Source organism: Heterocephalus glaber, unplaced genomic scaffold (assembly GCF_053883595.1).
Source record: "Heterocephalus glaber isolate CG9 unplaced genomic scaffold, H.glaber_assembly_v1.0 deba00001497, whole genome shotgun sequence".
In the NCBI taxonomy this organism is placed as follows: Eukaryota; Metazoa; Chordata; class Mammalia; order Rodentia; family Bathyergidae; genus Heterocephalus; species Heterocephalus glaber.
In genome coordinates, this window is record NW_028258320.1 from 47,112,766 (window position 1) to 47,132,457 (window position 19,692).

Here is a 19,692-nt window from a genome sequence, read left to right on the forward strand (position 1 = left end):
AATAAAATCCTCTTTAAGATCATTATACATTTTATATAATTGTGTAAGTGTTTCTTCTTTGAGCTCTTTAAACGTTTTGACTGTTTATTCTGTTTTTTGAGTTCTCTACTTCAATATCTGTGAGATTAGCTTTGGAGGGCTAAGGCCAAGTGTTTATAGGCATCTTATTGCCTTGCTTTCTCTTTCTCATATTTCTACTTTTTTTTCCCTGTAGTTTCCAAAACACTAGGGTCGAAAAACTCTGCCCCTACTGTGTAGATCTCTTTAGTTAGAATCTGTCTCTCTCTAATTTGCCCTTGTATTTGACTATGTCTGCTGTTTATACCCCTCTTCAGCCTACTCAGTACAGTATTTGAGAGTCCAACCTTCTTCTTGGAGCTTGTGTTTGAGGGAGTAGGTCCCCCTCCCTGGGACCCAGGGTTAACATTCTAGACTGCTTTGGTATTTTCTCGGCATTGTCTTTAGTTTCTCTGTGACTTCTAATTTTTCTGTCAGCTCTTTCTTGATTCTCAGAGTCTTCTTCCTTTACTCTTTGTTAATTTGCTGTTCTCCAGGTGTCTGGATGCCAGGTCCTGCAGAGGTTGTGGTATGCTGCCAGCCTTTACCTCACCATTTTCCCTCTCCCCAATCCATGGGTTCCTTAAAACTATGTTGTTTCCTTTCCAAATATTTGGGAATTTTTCAACAATTATATTTCTGTTCTTGATTTCTAGTTTAATCCCATAGTTACCTGAGAATGCATTTTGTGTGGCTTCTATTCTTTTACATTTATTAAGGTATCTCTTATGGCCCAGAGTGAATTCTTTTTTTTTATGGTACCAGGGATCAAACTTGGGACCTTGCACTTGTGAGGCAGGTGCCAGAACCACTGAGCTAAATCCCTGGCCCAGTGAGTTCTATCTTGATGATGGTCCCATGTGCGCTTGAGAAGAATATGTATTCTGCTGTCATTGGATGGAGTGTTATATAAATTCTAATTAGATCCAGTGAATCAATAGTGTTCTTTGGGTCACCTGTATTATGACTGATTTTATGCTTGCTGGGCCTGTCGGTTACTGATTGTTTTTGTAACTTTTTTGTTGCAGGGACAAAATACCCAACACCCACAAGTTAGTGAAAGAAAGGTTTATTTGGGCTCACAGTTTGTAAAGGTTTCAGTTTATAGTCAGCTGGCTCCATGGTGGGGTGACAGGCAGAGGGACATGGCAGAGGAGAAGCAATTCATGGCATGGCAGAAGGTAGCAAGCAGTGAACCAAAGCAACCTGCCTTTCCTCTATCACTTTATAGTCCATCCAGGCTATAAGCCTATTGATTGGTGCCACCCACACCCAGGTTGAAGCTTCCATTATCCACACCCAGAACTTTGCTAAAACTCATTTAGTTATCACACATCCTTGATCCCAGAATCACACATCCTAGATCTAGCCACTTCCAAAAACCCCCACTTATGAATGCATGAGACTTTAGGGGGACATCTAGATACAAGCCATTTCCCCTGGCCTCCAAAAGACTCATATGTATCCCTTTATGCAAAAGGCATTTAGTCCATCTCGAAGAGTTGCCACAGTCCTAACAGTTTCAGCATTGCTGAAAAGTCCAAGTCTAAAGTCTCCTATGAGATTAAGGCAAACTCTTAGCTGCAAACCCCTGTACAAATGAAAACAAAGTTCAACATTTCCAACACACAGTGGCACAATATAAACATTGCCATTCTAAAAGGTAGAAATAGAAGGATACAAAGGAGTGGGGCCAAAGCCAGTCCAAAATCCAGCAGGGCAAACATTAAGTCCTGTAATTCCATATCCAGTATCTAGGACAATCTGGGGCAATCTGGGGCAAGATGTGAACTCCAAAGGGCTTGGTTGGCTCTGCCCCTATGGCACCATCAGTGGTTGCAGCTCTCATGACTTCTCTTGTGGGCAGGCTTCGGTCATCCCTTGCAGCTCTCCTCACACAATCAACATTCCTGGCTTCTCCAGCCTTCTGGGTTCTCCACTGCACCTTCAGCTTCACACTCACAGATTCACACACTGCCCTCTCAGGGGCACACTTCTTGGCCTCCCAGGCCTTCTTCTGAAGTCTAGGTGGAAGCCCTGACCCCATAGTTCTTGCAATCTGCATGCACCTAAAACCAGTACTGTGTGAATGACACCACCATCTGCCACCAGTTGGAGTGGTAGCTAGACATCCTTCTCTCTTGGTTGTAGGGGTCAAGTGCCTGAGTTGCTGAGCGCAATGCACCCATTCCTGAGGAACAAATTCCCTACGCCACTGCCATTCTGGGATCTGGTGTTTTGGGGCTCTCTTCTCAAAGCAAAGTCTTTCACCTTTACAATTTTTCATTTTGGTATCAAGGATCGAACTCGAGTCCTTGCACTTGTGCAGCAGGCGGCGAAACCACTGAGCTAAATCCCTAGCCCTCACCTTTACAATTTTGAGGCTGCAGAGGAAGGAGTCCTTCTGGTTCTTGTGATGTCCTCAGGCCATCTTTTCTATTGTTCTGTTCCTTCCCAGCAACCAAGTTCTCCTCTGCTTCATCTATTCAGTCCACAACTTGACTAGAACTTCCTTTCTAGCCAAAGTTAAAGCATTTAAAGTCACTCTTTTCAGCTCTTTGCTTTTGTTTTTCAATATAAATCTGGCTAAAAGTCCCCAACAGTAGCCGTGGCACTGCCTCAACATTAGACTGCCTTGAAATTTCTTCCGCCAGATTAATTAGTCTACCACCCTTAATCTCAGTCATAGGGAGCATCTCCGGACAAGAAAAAAAAAAAGCAGACACATTTTCTGCCAAAGCATAACACACGTGGTCTGGAGTCCAATAGCCAATGCAGTCCTTGCTTCTAACTGAAACCTCCTGAGCCTGGTCTTTACCAGTTACATTTCTGTCAGCATTCTGGTCTTCTGAGCTCTGACCAGAATCTCCCATCAAGTTCATTTTACAGCATTCTAGGGCTGCTTCTTCAGCTAGCACCTCCAAACCTTTCCAAATTCTTCCTCCAAGACAGTTCCAAAGACTCCTGAACCACATGGCCAGGTAGTATCACAGCAACAGCCCCAGTCCCAGTACCAAAATTTGTCTTACTTATTTTTCTCATTGCTGAGATAAATTACCCAACACCTACAAGTTAAAGGAGAAAAGATTCATATCAACTCATAGTTTTTAGAAGTTTCAGTCCATAGTCAGCTGACTCCAAGGCAGGGTAGCCCAGCAGATGGACATCACAGAAGAGAAACAATTCATGGTGTGGCAGGCAGAAGGCAGAAAGCAGCAAGCAGTGAAGCAAGTCTTTTTTCCCTTTTATCCCATCCAAGCTACAAGCCTTTTGGGTGGTGCCACCCATACCCAAGGTAGGCCTTCCCATTATCCACACCCAGAACTGTACTAATTCCAATCAGTGGAATAATTTAGTACCACAAACTCTTAATCTCAGTATTGCATGCCTTAGATCCAGCCAGCTCCAAAAAGCCCCACCTATGAGCACATGGTAGAAGTAGGAATAGGAGTGGTAGTAGCTTCTTTATAAAACAGTAGGAAGAGCTCCATTTGGAATTCAGAAATCTGGGTCCAAACCTGGTTACTTGGGTTAGAGTAAATTCACATCATACCTTAAATTAATCTTTTGGCTTGGATTTTTTTCCCCTGTCAGGTGTATCGTAGACAGTACCTATGTCAACCTCCATTCTTCACAGAAGAATGTGGCCCGGTTCAAGTTCAATGCCTTCAGTGTTCTTGATAGCTATGATGTGGTCTACCTGCAATGTAAGATCGCCATGTGCAGGGAAAGGGACTACTCCTCTCACTGCTCCCAGGGCTGTGTGGAGCATAAAAGGAGAAATGCAGATCCCTTGGAGCTCAAGGAAGAGCAGACTGAGCATTTCCAGATAGTGGGACCACTGGAGATCAACAAAGCAACCGGTCAGAGCAAGACCTGAGTGTGATTTCTCCAACTTGTATGTGAATATATTCGAAATTAGGAGCAGTCTACTTCTTGCAGTGAAGCAATGCTTGGCAAATCAGAAGTGATACTCACAGAGATAGGCAGGAAAAACAGAAATATTGCTTCTCTGAGGTTTGTTACTAAATAAATCTCTAACTACTGCACTGCTAAGGCAGTTACCCTTCTAGGCTAAAAATGCTGACTTTCTAATTCTTCCCTATCAAGATGTTGATCATTGTCTTAAAGTGTACAAAATGTTATTAAAAACAGGGTGTTTCCCTCTACCTCATGGCCATTTTAAAGACTTTAAAAGTTGATGACTTATTATTCAGATACTAATAGGTGGATCCCTGTTTGTCACTCTGGTGATGTAAGAATTTTCAGATCTTACTAAGAGTCTTATGAAAAATAAACTAAGTGTCTGTCAGGAAGCCACTGCTGATTTTTCTTTAAACTCTAGTAATGTGACAGTTGAATCATACATGTCATTGACTCATCAAAACAAGCTTTAATTGTTTTGTTTCAAGGAAAACAGATTAGAGCCCAGCTTTATGGGGTTGGGATTTTAAGTACCTGCTTTCTGACCTGCCAGCTGCTCATGTGGTAGTGTTCTCAGTCTGTTTCTCAGATCATGCATCATCCAGGAAACTTGAGAAGTACACAGACAAGGAAAGAGCCACATATTCTAATGTGCATCTGTTAAAGGAGGACAGCACCTGCTTTTTCTATTTCCTGTGACAGGAAGACACCAATGCTAGCCTTGCTACTCTCAGGATATCCTGTAAATACACAGACTTGAACATTGGTGGTTTTGTTGTTTGTTTTTGCTTGCTAGGAAATATTTATTAGCAATATTTAAAATATAAATTCCCATCTCCAAGAAATTATTCCAGTTTTTAACAATAAATACCAGCATAAGAGATGAAACTACAGTATTGTGAAGTCCCACAAAGCAATGGACACTGGTGCATCCTGGGACCAACCCCTCAGGTCCTAAAAGATAAAAATCTGACACATGATCCAAAGAGCTGTTGCCTTCAATAGGAACATCTCAGTTCTATTAACTACATGTCCTTCATCAATAATTGTTAGTAAAAATGTGATGCTGATATTTATTTTTGATGAAGTTCCCTCATAAACAGAAATTGATAAAATGTGGCCTGTGGCCAATATGGTGAACAAGACATCTTTAAATCAAGGTTAATCGTCAGCCACATTAAACAATGATTTTAGCGTCAGCTATCTATTTGCATGCAAATGCTTCAAAGGGATAAAAGGTTTTTTCCAACTAACCAGGGTGCTAGAGTTTCCACTTTCCAAGGTTCAGTGTCCCATTAACCGCGCCTATCCATAATGTGTTGAAGTAGATAGAGGCTTAACAGCTGCCAAAACCTAGCATGCAGGGCCGGGAATGTAGCTCAGTGATAGAGAGCTTGGCTAGCATGTGTTAGGCTCTGGGTTCAATCCCCAGTATTAAAAAAAAAAAAACCCACCTAAAAGAAAAAAAAAGCTAGTACTTTATGACTTTCAACAAATCTCTACTGTGAAAAGTATTGACAATGAAAGGACTAGTATTTAAATCAATCAATCAATCAATCAATCCCAATGAACTTCCAGATCACCTTCACTTGGTGTGGTTCAAGGGACCAGATCTAGGAAGTAGACATCTCTAAAAATACTCCAGGTGATTCTTAGGAACAATGAAGCTGTAAAGCCAGGCTAAATTTGTTCAATATTCCATCCTCCATGAATCAAAATGCACTTCTCTTCAAGGAAAATCCTGTTGAGGAACATGAAGTATGATACTAAAACAGCCCCAAGAAAAGCCTTTTCTCTCTACCAAAAGGACCAGAAAAGAGACTACCCAGCAACACAGGAAACTTTTAGACAAAAACTGTGCATGGGCTGGGGATTTAGCTCAGTGGTTTCGCCGCCTGCTGCAGAAGCTCAAGGACACGAGTTCGATCCCCGGTACAAAAAAAAAAAAACTGTGCTACTCCAGCCAAACACTAGGAAAACCCTGAGCCCCACCCCACCACCCCAGCCAGCAAAGGTGGAGTGCAGAGCCTAGCCCCTCATGCTCCCCAGTGCCCCTTACCTCCTTCCTCCCCTCACCAGAGTGAGGTCAAAAGGCAAGGTGGGGATGTGGATGCACACCACCTCCAGACAGTAGTGGGACCCTCAACTGCACAGTCCCTATCAGATGCAGACCAAGTGGGAAGACTGGACTTCTACTCCACTCCTATGGGGAAAGGATGAGAAACACTTTTCATCCTGTGCTGGTGAGATCTGGCCTAGGATAGGGATGAGGGAGTGGAGGCAGGTCTTTCCCTCCTGCTAGACAGTAGCAAGATGACCCCACCCCTTAGGGCAGCAGAGGCCAAGTGGATAGCCTGGGTTCCAACCCCTGGGCCCCCTGGTTTGCATGAGCCTGGTATTCTATTGCCTGTCCCTTTGCTTTTAGCCTTTCTGAAATACCTTAAGGAAGTCTCTTGACTACAGTGCAGAGGTAAATTTGCCTTGGAGACATTCTGAAATCCTGTTTAGTAAGCTGTTTATTAGCTGTTTTAGGAAATGAGTGTAGCGGCTCCTCAGGAGTGACACCCAGATGCCACTTCAGTCTGTCATCCATTCTCCAGGCTGCTAGGGAACATTGATGGCTGATGGTTCTCAGTGCCACTGCTCCCCCTGAATTTCCCTCAACTCGAGACATCTGTCTTGTCCAAGTTTACAGCCAGCCACAACTTGAGCCGAAAGAGGTATATAAGTCTCAGTGCTGGGCCCCAGAGACATCTGAAGGGCCAACCTGTCCCCCAGACTCCCCAGGGAACAGGCTGGGCCCTTTCACTGCAACTGCTTCCTAGGTTGTCAGCTCCCAATCCTGCCTCCCTCACCCTCAGAGGTGATCCTACGCACCTTCCCAGGAAACCTCTGGGTCACGGTATATTTTCCTAAATCCCCACCCATGACAGTCAGGACTACTGTGGCCTAAGGAAGCAAGTTCTAAAGTGGATTCTGGCACTCACACTGAGAATTCTTCAGTGATCAGGGATGGAACATGGATGCCCCAGCTGCTCAGATATTCTCTTTTGGTCCCCACCACACCCAGGAGGACAGGGGTGGTAGCTACTACCATCCCTATTTTACATTCTGGAGACCAAGTTGAAAGTGACCTGGACAGCACACCCAACCAGGTAAGTGGGAAGACCTACAGGCCAGGCCACCAACTTCAGACCCAGGGCTTCACCATATTTCTTCCTAAAGAAGAAAAATATTTTTTAAATGGTGGTGTACAAACTGACAATGAATTGGTATAGCTCGATATCTCCATTACAAAGGATTTTGGGGGATCACGGTAAAACAAGTTTCTACTCTAGTGAGTCACAATATTTAATAATTTTCCTAGAATTACACTTTCATGCCAGATTTGCCTTCTGCCTACCTGCCACGTTGGCAAGCTCTGTTGGCCAGCAGAGAATATCCAGTCATTTGCAGAGAGAGAGACAGCTCAAGTGCAGCCACCAAACTAGGCTTTTGTGCTGTTTTAAATATTTAATGTTATTTCCCCATTCTAATTAAATTTCAGGTGTTTTCATTTGTTAGGTTAAAAAAGAAGCTTGCAATAGTTCAATTTAAGTTATATGGATGAACATATAGGAGACTCACTGCATGGCTACTTGGAAAAGTATTTAGAAGATCTACATGGAGATATTAAACAATAGAGAGGCCAGGCATTTAGCTCAGTGGTTCTGCTGCCTGCCTCGCAAGCTCAAGGTCCCGAGATCGATACCCAGTACCAAAAAAAAAAAAAAATGGAGAAAATTTGGTTTGATTTGAAGCTGGAAAATCTCCAGACCCTCAAGGACTTGCTCTGGGAGAGTAGTTTCTGTCATGTCCATTGTATTCCCTCCAACAACCTGTGTTTGTGACATGTGTTTACAGATGTAAAGAGCATGTCTTTGTGCATTCAGGATTGTGGTTACCCATTTGGATTTATACTAGAACCTGAAACTGTGTGTGTTGCTAGGTGATGAGGAAGTATTGTATTATTCATCTAATATAATTAGCTTCAACATTTTAATATTTGTTCACTTACAGTAGAGGGGAACTTGTATATCACAACTGATCACTCCTTGTTAGTGTGATTAACCTTTGGCTTTGATATTTGATGATATATGAGCATCATGATGGCATGATGCTCAAGCCTGCCATCAGGTGAATGAGTAGGCATCATGCAAAGGGGTGGGTTTGGGGAGAGCTTTCACATAAACATCTGAGGCTGGAGGATGCCACAAACTCTGGGGTCTGAAAGCCTGAATGTCACATGGATACGAGGTAGATTAGAGAAGGAAGTGGGGGTCAGCCAGCAGGTCCAGTTAGAAGACTGTTCTGGAAGCCTAGGGAGCCTCAAGTCTGAGCAGGGATGTAAATGGGGTACGAGCCCTCTGGACTGAGAGGGACAGGGAAGAAAATAGGGAAGCCCAATGAGTGATGATGGGGATTTGGACCCACATTCATTTAATAAAAGGAGGCAGCCAAGAAACAAGGCCTGTGGAAATCTTGTCACACACTCAACTGCCTCCCCTGAGTGGCCAGCAATGGCAGGTTCTAGAGATGGGATACCACCCCATCTCAAAACCCTTACTGGACTCCCAGGGACAGTGTGAGCCCAGGGAGTATGGTGCCCTCTGAACAGCTTCATCGCCTACATTTGCACATGTGGCCCTCAGCCCTGCCTGAGAGATTCTAGAAACCACCCAACAGAAACACAGAGAAGGACCATCGGGAGCTGCCTTTCATGGCCAAGTTCACCTGCCAACATGTCCCCCTTTAGACTATAAAGGGTTTCTTTGCTGTCTCAGCTGAAACCTGAGGACTCACTGACTTGCCTCTCCTCAGCTATACCCTTCCTCAACAGTGACTCACTCCCCTCATTCTATCAAGTACCTAAAATATTAAAATGTATAAAGTAGATGGGTTTCAGGGTTCATCTTACATAGCAAGATGCAAGGGTCCTCAGTTCCAGAGCTCTCTGCCCAGTTTCCCAACTTCTCTGAAGCCTGGCCTTTATCTAGTCAGATTTGACTTCCTGCACAGCTTTCTGCCTTCAGCCCAAAAAAGAGGCAGCTTTCTTTCCAAGCCCTCCCTGGAGCTTCCAGGCACTGTGCAAAGCCTGGGAGAGGCAAAGGAGAAAAGGCCTCATCCCTGCCCTGAAGGAGAGAGGTGGTTATACCAAAACGCTGCAATGTGATCAGGGCTCCCAGAGTGGGTATTCAAGCTGCGGTAGAAATTCAGTTGGTGGGGCCCAGAGCTTTGTGCAAGAGAGAGGAGCCTTTGAGAACTGGGAGAGATGCTTTTGATCTGGTTCTTTTTTTTTTTCCCTGATAAAGCACTGGTTTATTTTGCTACTAGCACAAAAGTATAGGACTTAATATTCCAAAGAAATATACCCATGCTAGTGAGACTCACATGTAGACATTTTTTCTATTTTCATTATTTTAGATTGAAGTATCCTTATAAAAAAGCATACAATTTTTGTTTTTACTTCAAAGACTTTTGAAAATATAGATTTCTATGTACCAATAACTGAGCTGAGATACAGAACATTTCTATCATTCTAGAAAGTTCTCTCCTTCCCTCTTCTAGTTAATCTACCCTCCACAGAAGTAATCATTGTTCTGATTTCTAACCCCATGTTAATCATACTAATTTTAATTTTTTTAATTGTAAATTGTATCAGTGCTATTCTGGTCACAACACTGCCTTGAGTCTTTGGATGATATTAATGTATTTTCATCATTCAAATCTGGATCCCAGATTCTTGATTTTTTGACTTAAAGGTCAAGTCTACTTGTTAATCTACTGTCAAGTTCATAGCCTCTTTGATGAATAGAACCTGTATTAACCCAAATGGCCACACAAGATTAGATATTACAAGTAACCTAGTCTTTTGGAACACTATTGAACTGTGCTAAACTACGTAAAAATTAACTTGTAGAATCCAAACACATGTTTCCAGAGCAAGTCACAACCATTATTACAATTCTCAGTAGCCTTTGAAAATGATCAGCTAGGGGAAGGGGAGGGCATTGTTTTCAATTTATATACGAGAAAAAGAGTGAACAAGTAGGTGGCTTATACAGAATCCCCTTACCATTAACCATTGGTGTCAGGACTAGATTTCTCTTATGTTGATTCCATTGTCCTAGGCTGCATGTACACAAAGAAAGAACTTGCATTCCAAAATTTAATTTCCTTGTTTCTTCTCTGAAAATTCATAGGTTACCCATTCCTTCCATCCTCCAGCATAATGTTTAGCACTATTAAAGTCCAGATATCTTGCTGTGTCCAGAGCTGCCTTGCTTCTTACTCCTGCTAAACAGGAAAACACTAGACTATCTGATTTGGATCACTTTACTTCATGGTACTTCTCTTTGAAGTCTATTGAGTCCATCTGTAGAGCTTCACTTACTTCATGCAATGGTATATTGATAGATCCAGTAATCTTTCCATATTCAAGAATTTCCCATTTCTCTCTAACATCAATTAGCATAATATTTTTGGAACTCAACAGGTTTTTAAGTTCTTTGTAAGTGACATCCTTATAAACAGTACAAAAATTATGGCAGGTTCCCTTTATTGACTTCAAATCGCAGAGTGCAGTTTCCAGAGACCCCAGCAAGGCCCTGCGCGCACACTAGGGCAGCAGCCCACGCATCCTGATCTGGTTCTTGAATGACACTGAGAAAGTCAAGTTTTCTCCTGGATGGAACGTGAATTATTGCTCTTTAAACTCAAAGAGGCAGAACATCTATTCATGTACTTATTGGCCACTTGTATTTTTTTAAAAGTAATATCTATTCAGATCCTTTGCCCATTTTTGTGGGGGAGAGGTACCAGGAATTGAACTCAGGACCTTGCGCTTGCCAGGCAGGCTCAGCACCACTGAGCTAAATCCCAGCCTGCTTTGCGCATTTTTAATTGAGTTGTTTTTTGATGGTTGAATTGTAAGAGCTCTTTAAATATTCTAGATACCCTTATTAGATATTTGCTTTGCTAATGTTTTCTCCCATTTTGTGGGTCTGTATATCCTTTTATGTGGTGTCATATACACATACTACCTATTATGATTTCATAGGTAATTTAAAATTTTATGAAAATAAAATTTTCTGATAACCACAATAAGAAATTGAAAAACAGATGAAATTGATTTTAACAATATATTTTGCTTAACCTAATACAGACAATATATCATTTCAATATGTAACCAATGAGACTTAATGTCTTTTTTGTATAACTTTTTAAAAAGGCATATAAATGCAGCCCATCTCCACTGTATATGGTACAGTGTGTATAACACACATTGCTGTGCCCACTATTAAACTTCCATTTAACACAACAAAACCCAAGATACAATTATTCTTTGCACAAGGTTACTCTTGTTCTCAAATTACCCCTCCTGACTGAATAAATTTGTAAGGTTAACTTATAACAATAATCCATATGTGAAACAAGAAAAAGAAATTCCTTAATACACTAACACAAAAAGCAGAAAGGGAAAAAATGTGCCTAGCTGCCACAGAATTCCCAGTCTATGACTGGCCACCAGGCCACAGTTGATATCCATAATTTCCTTCTTCCTTCACTTGTTCTGGGCTCCCTCTCCCCTCCATGAATATCTCAGCTGGAGGTAATCCTTTACCTGCTGGGGTGACCAAACCTTCACTGTGACTGGTCTTAATCCTCCGTGGCCCCATCTTTGGTTGATTGTTATAGTTTTCCATTCACTTCTAGTATTGATGTGGAAATTCTAAGAAGTGCCCCAAAGCTGCAGACTTATTTCTCTACCCCTATTTGTACCAGCAACCCAATTTCCACTTGGCTTAAGGAGTCCAGCATAGCCAAGTAAAGTCTCAAGTCAACAGAATCATTGTTGTGTCTTGGATCAAATTTCTCCCATCAGAACGAAGGCCTTCAAGCTAGTGGAGTTCAAAGCTTACAGAAAATACTTTTCCAAGTGAGGTAGTTAATGTAATAGTGAGACGAGCCCTTCCCTTCCACCCCTTGATTTCCATGGGAGAAACAGTCACAGACTATAGTCACATTACTTCACTCTGTAAGACAGAACCCTGACTTCCCAGGCCAACTGGTCCCATAACCAAGTGCTCAGTGGGCTGTCGTGTGGTGCCATTAGGCAAGATGCTTCTAGGTTCCAGGGCATGAGGCAACACTAGAGAATTCACACAAGCACAAATCTATTGCTGAACCTGCATTGCTCTGAAATGAGCTCCCTGGTCAGAAGCAATGCTATACGGAGTAGCACAATGACTGAGGTATTCCATGAACACACAGATGGTTGGGCTGGCAGAAGTATTTCAGGAACAGATGATGAAACCATATCCAGAATTAATGTTCCTTCCAACGAGGACAAAATTAATGTTCCCTCCATAGAATGGGTCCAATGTGATCAATCTGCCACCAGATGGCTCACTGCCTGGTCCTCCACCTCCAGGAATGGTTAAATTCTAAAATGTCTGGAGGACATTTCTTTCCTTCTTCATTTGCTCAATAGTTTTCTAAGGGCCTCCTCTGGGCCCAGTCACGGATAAATAAATCCTCAGCAAGGGATGGGCTCTTAGGCTCAGGATTTTTTGTCTACAGAGATGGCTGCAACTACCATTTCTCAAGCAATGACACAGTGAATAGAGCACTGGAGAAGGAGTTTGGGAGGCATGACTTGTGCTCTAGGTCTAACACTAGCAAGCATGTGACAGGAATGGGGCCCTTGGCTTCTCTAGGCTCAGTTTCCTCACTTTTTGTTTCTCTGATACTGGGGATTGAACTCAGGGAGCACTGGGCTTCTCACCCCTTTTTGAGACAGGGTCTCACTAAGTTGCCCAGGCTGGGCTCAAACTTGTGACCCTCTTGCCTCAGCCTCCAGAGCAGCTGGGGTTACAGGCATGTGCCATCAAGCCTGGCTTCAGTTTCCTCATTCTTGAAATAAAATAGAAACTCAACGACATCCAGGACTAGCAGTGGACCAAGGGAAGGGTAGGGGTGGTGGGACTCATTCCCCTTGGCATAGGCAACAAGGGAGAGTTTTTTAAATAATGAGCTAATGGTTTCTCCGTCTCTCCCTCTCTGTGTCTCTGTCTCTGTCTCTCTGTGTCTCTGCCTCTCTCTCTCTCTCTCTCTCTCTCTCTCTCTCTCTCGATAGGGATTGAACCCAGAGGGTTCACAAGTGCTAGCAAAGTACTCCACTTTATATCCCCAGCTCTTTTTTGAGGCAGAGTCTTGCTAAATTCCCCAGCCTGGGCTCAAACTTGAGACCTTCCTGCCTCAGCCTCTTGAGTAGATGGAATTACAGGCATGTACCACCATGCTCAACAGTTGGTCTGCTTTTATCATCATCATACGCCTCAATTCTAAACAGTGTAAGAAAATATTTTTCACCAAAAACTATATATACATATGGTTTGCCTACAGTCTAAGTAATTGCTACAGATACTACCAAATTTCTATAATATATATGCTAAGCAATTTAGTGAGATGCTGTCTCAAAATAAAAGGGTGGGGGATGTAGCTCAGTGCTCCCTGGGTTCAATTCCCAGTACTGGAAAAAAAAATGAATGAGGAAACCAAGCCTAGAGAGGCAAAGTGCCCTATTCCTGGCACATGGCTCCTAGTCTTAGACTCTAGCTAGAAGTCGGGTCTCCCAGACTCCCCTCCAGGGCTCTTTTCACTGTGTCCTTGTCTGAGAAGTGATATATATATTCTTATTATTTATCTTTTAACAAACAGAATTCTGGCCATGGATTTAGCTCAGTGGTGCCACCGCATGCCTCACAACTGCAAGGACCCAAGTTCAAGCCCCGGTACCCCCCAAAAAACCAAAAACAAAAAAAACAGTGTCTTCTACATGGGCCTTAACTTGTATGAGTCTGTTATCCGGTTAGCCCCAGACACACAAAAATCCCTCCATGTTTGTTTCTAGAGTAAATTTTTTTTCTTTTTTTTTTTTTTGTACTGGGGATCAAACTCAGGACCTTGCAATTGCAAGGCATGTGGCAGAACCACTGAACTAAATCCTGGGCCCTCTAAATTTTTTTTTTTTTGGTATCGGGAATCGAACAGGAAAACTAGTGTAGGTCACTTCCCTAGGTACTGTCAGTGGGTCTTGATTTACTACCCTTTTCCCTCAGTAATCAGCCTCCCTAACTATGGCAGGCCAACTCCAGCTGTGGCCCTCCTGTGGACCCCTCTTCAGTGCCGACTGTATGCACAGGATCAGGCATCAGCTCACAACTTCCCTTGCTCCTCTGCCCAAGTGACTCTCTGCCCACACACCAGCTCCTCCTCTTCTCACAATGAGCCACCTCCTGCCCCTCCAGCCTCCTTTATTCTGCCCCTAGGACTGGGCACAAACTGCTCATCCTCTGCCAATATAGCTGTGGTTTTCAGTGTGTTCCCTGAACCAGCAATTTCAGCATCCATGGGAAACTCATTAGAAATGCACACTTTTGGGCCACACACCTTTTGAACCCTAACTCCAGGGTATGGCCCAGCAATGTCTCAGTAAGTCCCTCCAGGTAGTTCTGACTCACAAGAAGTGTGAGAGTCACTGCTCCACAAACTTCTACACCCTGCTCCCAGCTTCCTATGCTGAGAGTCCTCTTCCTTTCCTTCCCACCCCTCTCTGTCCCATTGTGGAGAGACTCCTGTGGCCAAAGTTGCCCTGTTGTTCCCCTGTGCCACTGTTCTTGAAGCAATCCTCACCAAATGTAGCTTGTAAGCAAACCTTCAATGTTTTTGTAACTTATCAGACCACTTGTCTGTTCCTTACTGAACATTTTTAAATTTTATATTAATACAATTCATCCTTTATCCTGTTCTTAAAGAATCTATAAAATCACATGTAACACACATCTTATTTTTTTATTCTATATGTAACAAATTTCCTTTCACTCATGCTACACATGTGAATGCTAGAATATTAACTCTGGGGCCAGGGATTTAGCTCAGTGGTTCTGTCGCCTGCCTCACAAGCGCAAGGTCCCGAGTTCAATCCCCAGTACCAAAAAAAAAAAAAAAGAATATTAACTTACTGTAAAAAGTTGCACTACTTTTAAGAACTTTCTTGGGCTGTTTGCCACATGTACATGTTCCACAGGGATTTATAATTTCAAGTTCTTTTCAATACATGATTTCATTTGTACTTCCTGGCAGCACAGGACAGAGAACAGTCATAATTCTCTGTATTTCATATACAAGTAAACTGAGATGCAGCAAGATTAAGTAGTTCTCCCAGTCATAGGGAAACAGATGAAGAAACTAAGATCCATGGCTTCTTGATGTTTCCTACATCCAGCACCAAACATCAAACCCCCTTTTCATCATCACCTGTGAATGTCATGTGAATCTGAACTATTATGTTCAGCCTCTAAAAAGAAAAAATGGAACGTGCTTAAATGAAACCACAACCTCTCATTTCTGGGAGCTTCTGAAATTAAGAAATGTCATCATGGAATATCCAATGAAGACTATTTGGCTTTTTAAATTGAATTGAGAGCAAATAAAATGTGAATGGCATTTCTTTATAAAACTATGGTATTTGTTTTTAGGTTGAAACTTTCTTGTAACAACAATTGCCAAACAGCTCATCAAATACCACAGCCCTGATGCAGAGGTTCAAGTTGGATAGATCTCCTAAAGAACACCTCTTTGTAAAGAGGATAGGGTTTGTCTAAGGGTGGCAGTTTCATAGTCCCATGAATAGAATCATCTGCTCAGATTAGGACCTTCCATAGCACACTCACATCTGTAGAAATGAACAGAATATTGAAACCTCATCAGAAGAACCACCTCTGACTTCCTCGTGCCAGTTATGCTGACTTGCTTCTTTTGGCTCTGAGATGACGCAATCTGACAGGTCAGAAGCTTTTTGTTTAATCCTTTTCTTTTTAATTCCTATATTTAAGATGCTTAATTTTGTGATTTAAATTAGATATAATACTTGTAATATATCCACACACATCTCGTGTTACATATATAATGATGTTTCAGTGAACACGATGTATATATGGTGGTGGCCCCAGGAGATTACAACAAGAAATCCCCATTGCCTAGTGACATCGTAACTGTCATACACAGAGCAATGCATTATTCACATGTTTGTGTTGATGTTGGTGTAAACCAACCTACCTTCCTGCTAGTTATATAACATAAACACTTCTTTATAGTATATAACACTTGATAATGATAATAAACAACTATGTTACTGGTATTCCATCATTATTTTAGCACATACACTGGAAAGCAGTATGCCATGTCACACTGGCAGCAGCTCATACATCTCCCGTTTACCTCCTGTATTGATGGCACCAGGAGAGTTCATCAAGTATCAAGTGACCGACCTAGACCATCCAGGCTTCTCCAAGTACTCTATGAAGTTCACAGAATACCAAAAGCATCTAATGATGCATTTCTCAAAACATGTCCTCGGGCCGGGGATTTAGCTCAGTGGTGCCGCCACCTGCCTTGCAAGTGCAAGGTCCTGAGTTCAATCCCCGGTACCAAAAAAAAAAAAAACATGTCCTCATTTAAGAATACATGACTATATATACATACATACATATATGCATATATATATATATGTATATATATATATATATGTATATATATATATATATAAATAAACATTTTCCCTTTGAAAACCATTGTTTTCCCCCTCTGAGCCACAGCCAGTTGACGTAGATCATGAAAACATGATAAATAAATGGAGTGATCTCAAGCACAACCTTAAATTTGTACTTGCCATGGACATGAGTTGGGAGCCCTAGCTGTGGCCATGTGGAAAACTGATATCCACCACATTGTTACATGTGTGAGTCCTGGAAGATGTATGCTTTGTGCATCTGAACTACAGCTTACCTGGGCCAGGGATTTAGCTCAGTGGAATCGTGCCTGCCTTGCAAGTGCAAGGTCCTGAGTTCTAGCTCCATGTCTTTGAATTCTTTGCCCCTCAGGTTCAGTTTTTAGACGGCTGGTTTCCTTCGCCTTTTATCTAAGGATATGGTTCAATTGAATTAAGCATTCCTCAATTATCAAGGCACCAAAAATAAAAACAACTTATTTCTGGGAATAAAATAGGAAAGTTAGCAATGACACCAGTGCTCCCTCCTGCTCATTCTAACTCTAATTTCAAAGTAGAAAGAAGATTCTCAGATCTGGACACTGGGTGCTGCTGATAAAGGACAAGAAAACAATGGTCAAGCTGAACCAAGACTTGGCCATTGCTCAACTCTGATTTTTATTCTTACTTTTGTTAAGGAAATCAAGAGGCTGGGCCTTAAATAATCTAAACAAAATAATAATAATAATCTAAACAAGCATGATATCCCCCACATCATAACTAAGCTAGGAATTTGGTCTTCAACATTCAAGTTCCCTGCCCTCCTCTCGCTCAGGAATGTAAAAATAGAAAGTGGAGCAGCCCACCAAAGGTGCAAAGGCAATGGAAATAGCCTAGGAGAAGGGAGAGGCCAAGGGGGAAATTCCTCCCACTTTTCTGTTGTCTTCTTTTCCCAATTTAATGAATGTGTACTACTTCATTCCTTTTCTCAATTCAGTGGTTAAAGATTATGTGCTCCTCCTATTTTTCAAAATCACCATCTCTTTTTTTTTTTCTTCAAAATGACACAATTGTAACAGTTTCTCCATGGTTCATTTTCAAGGAAGAAATCTGACTTTTGGGGGGGGGGGGGGTACCAGGGATCGAACTCGGGATCTTGAGCTTGTGAGGCAGGAGGCGGAAACACTGAGCTAAATCCCCAGCCCAACCAGCTCCTTTCTTTTTTTTTTGGTACCGGGGATCAAACTCAGGACCTTGCACTTTCGAGGCAGGTAGCAGCTCCACTGAGCTAAATCCTGGGCCCAAGTACAGTCACTTAATTTTTTTTTTGGTACCAGGGCTCGAACTCAGGACCTTGTGCTTGCGAGGCAGGCAGCAGAACTACTGAGCTAAATCCCTGGCCCTGGCTGCTTTCTTTACAGCATATAATCCATGTTGATCCTTGGGAGACATGGAGAGACAGGTAGTTCTGAGAACCATCTACAAAGCTAACCTGGCTAAAGAAGAGCATAAGAGCCAGGCATGGTGGCACATGCTTGTAATCCCAGGACTGGAGAGGCTGCGGCAGAAGGATCACTGCAAGTTGAAGGCCAGCCTTGGCTATATAGTGAGTTCAAGGCCAGTCTGAACTACATAGTGAGACCCTGTCTCAAAAAAAAAAAAAAAAAAAAAAAAGCACAAGAGTAGTTAACAGTAAAGACAAAGACAACTGCAGTTTTTCCTTCTATTTGGGATTTAAGTAGCTCCTTTGTTATCAAAATAACTACATCAGCATGAATAATCTGCTGATTATAAAATTAATCCTTGGCAGAGAGAGAGAATTAACATTTAATAAATACTTGCCATTTGCTAGCATGGAAGGAAAGCTAGTGCTTCTTAGTATTTCAGGGGTCAAGGACTCCTCTGAGTTCTTGTGGAAGCTATGAAATCTCTCCCCTAGAAAACTGCAAATGGACACAAAATTTCACATAAAATTACAGGGGCAGATGTTTTCCTAAAGCACAACCGCAGACCCCAGAATACAATCTCTGTGCTGGGCATGGCCTTGTTGAGCTTGTAAATGAGAGGATACAGAGGTTCAGTCTTAAATGGTAGCTGCAGTAGATCTAATATTTGTGTTCCCCCAAAATTCATACTGAAACCTAATCCCCAATATAAGGTTATTTGGAGGTGGAGCCTTTGGAAGACGATAAGTAATAAGGGCAAAGCCCTGAAGAATGGGGTTAATGCCTTTATAAAAGAGACCCCAAAGAGATCCTTCATTCCCTCCACCATGTGAGGTTGCAGAGAAGAGGCCAGTCTACAAGCCTGGAAGTAGACCTCATCAGATACCAAACTTGCTAGCTCCTTTATCTTAAACTGTAGCCTCCAGATCGTGATAAATACATTTGTGGGTTTATTGTTGTTTTGATGTGGTTTGCTTTGTTTCGTGGGAAGGGCACTCACTATGTTGTCCAGGCTAGTCTTGAACTCCTGAGCTCAAGTGATCCTCCTACCTCAGCCTCCCAAGTAGCTGAGACAATAGGTATAGTCTATACTCAGTCTATAGTAGCTGAGACACAGGCCACTGCACCCAGGAATTTGTGTTTAGACGTCTATGGTATTCTGCTATAGCAACCTGGACTAAGAAAGTAGCAGAAACAATTAAACAAAATTTATCTAAATACTGCCCCTTCGGTTCCCATATGAAAATATCAACTAACTTTTACTGTAACTATCATCTCCCCATCCCCTCCTTTATTTTTTTGTTTTGTAGTACCAGGGATTGAACCCAGGGACTGACATATGCTAGGCAAGTGCAGAAGCACTGGGCTACATCCCCAACCCTTTTATACTTTCAGTCAGAGTCTCCCTAAGTTGCCCAGGCTGCTCTTGAATTTGCAATCCTCCTGCCTCAGCCTCCCAAATAGCTGGGACTACAGGTATGCACTGCTATACCCAGCTCATGTTTAACCAAGAAAATAAAAGGTTATGTGAGAAACAGATCAGTACAACTCATTCTAAACTCAGGCAAGCTCAGAAGCCTAGCAGCTCTAATCTCACTTATCTGCCCAAAGCCCCACTCTTCCTAACCCTACTCGCCCACCCAGCTGGAAAACAAGTTAAAAAGGAGTCTCTTA

At 42.3% G+C, this 19,692-nt stretch overlaps 1 protein-coding gene and 1 pseudogene across 2 annotated transcripts in view; one reads left to right on the forward strand and one right to left on the reverse strand.

Annotated features, from left to right (window-relative positions):
* The window catches only part of LOC101715149 (scavenger receptor cysteine-rich domain-containing protein DMBT1-like), a 150,988-nt gene extending 147,051 nt beyond the window's left edge, over positions 1-3,937 (forward strand). Inside the window, 1 exon segment of the mRNA XM_087185349.1 lies at positions 3,652-3,937. Coding sequence (XP_087041475.1) covers positions 3,652-3,937 — 286 coding nt within the window.
* Positions 862-19,641, reverse strand: LOC110347876 (thiosulfate sulfurtransferase/rhodanese-like domain-containing protein 3; annotated as a pseudogene). The gene has a single exon (XR_015440383.1). The product of XR_015440383.1 is annotated as a thiosulfate sulfurtransferase/rhodanese-like domain-containing protein 3 (transcript).
* Between the last annotated feature and the right edge of the window lie 51 nt (positions 19,642-19,692).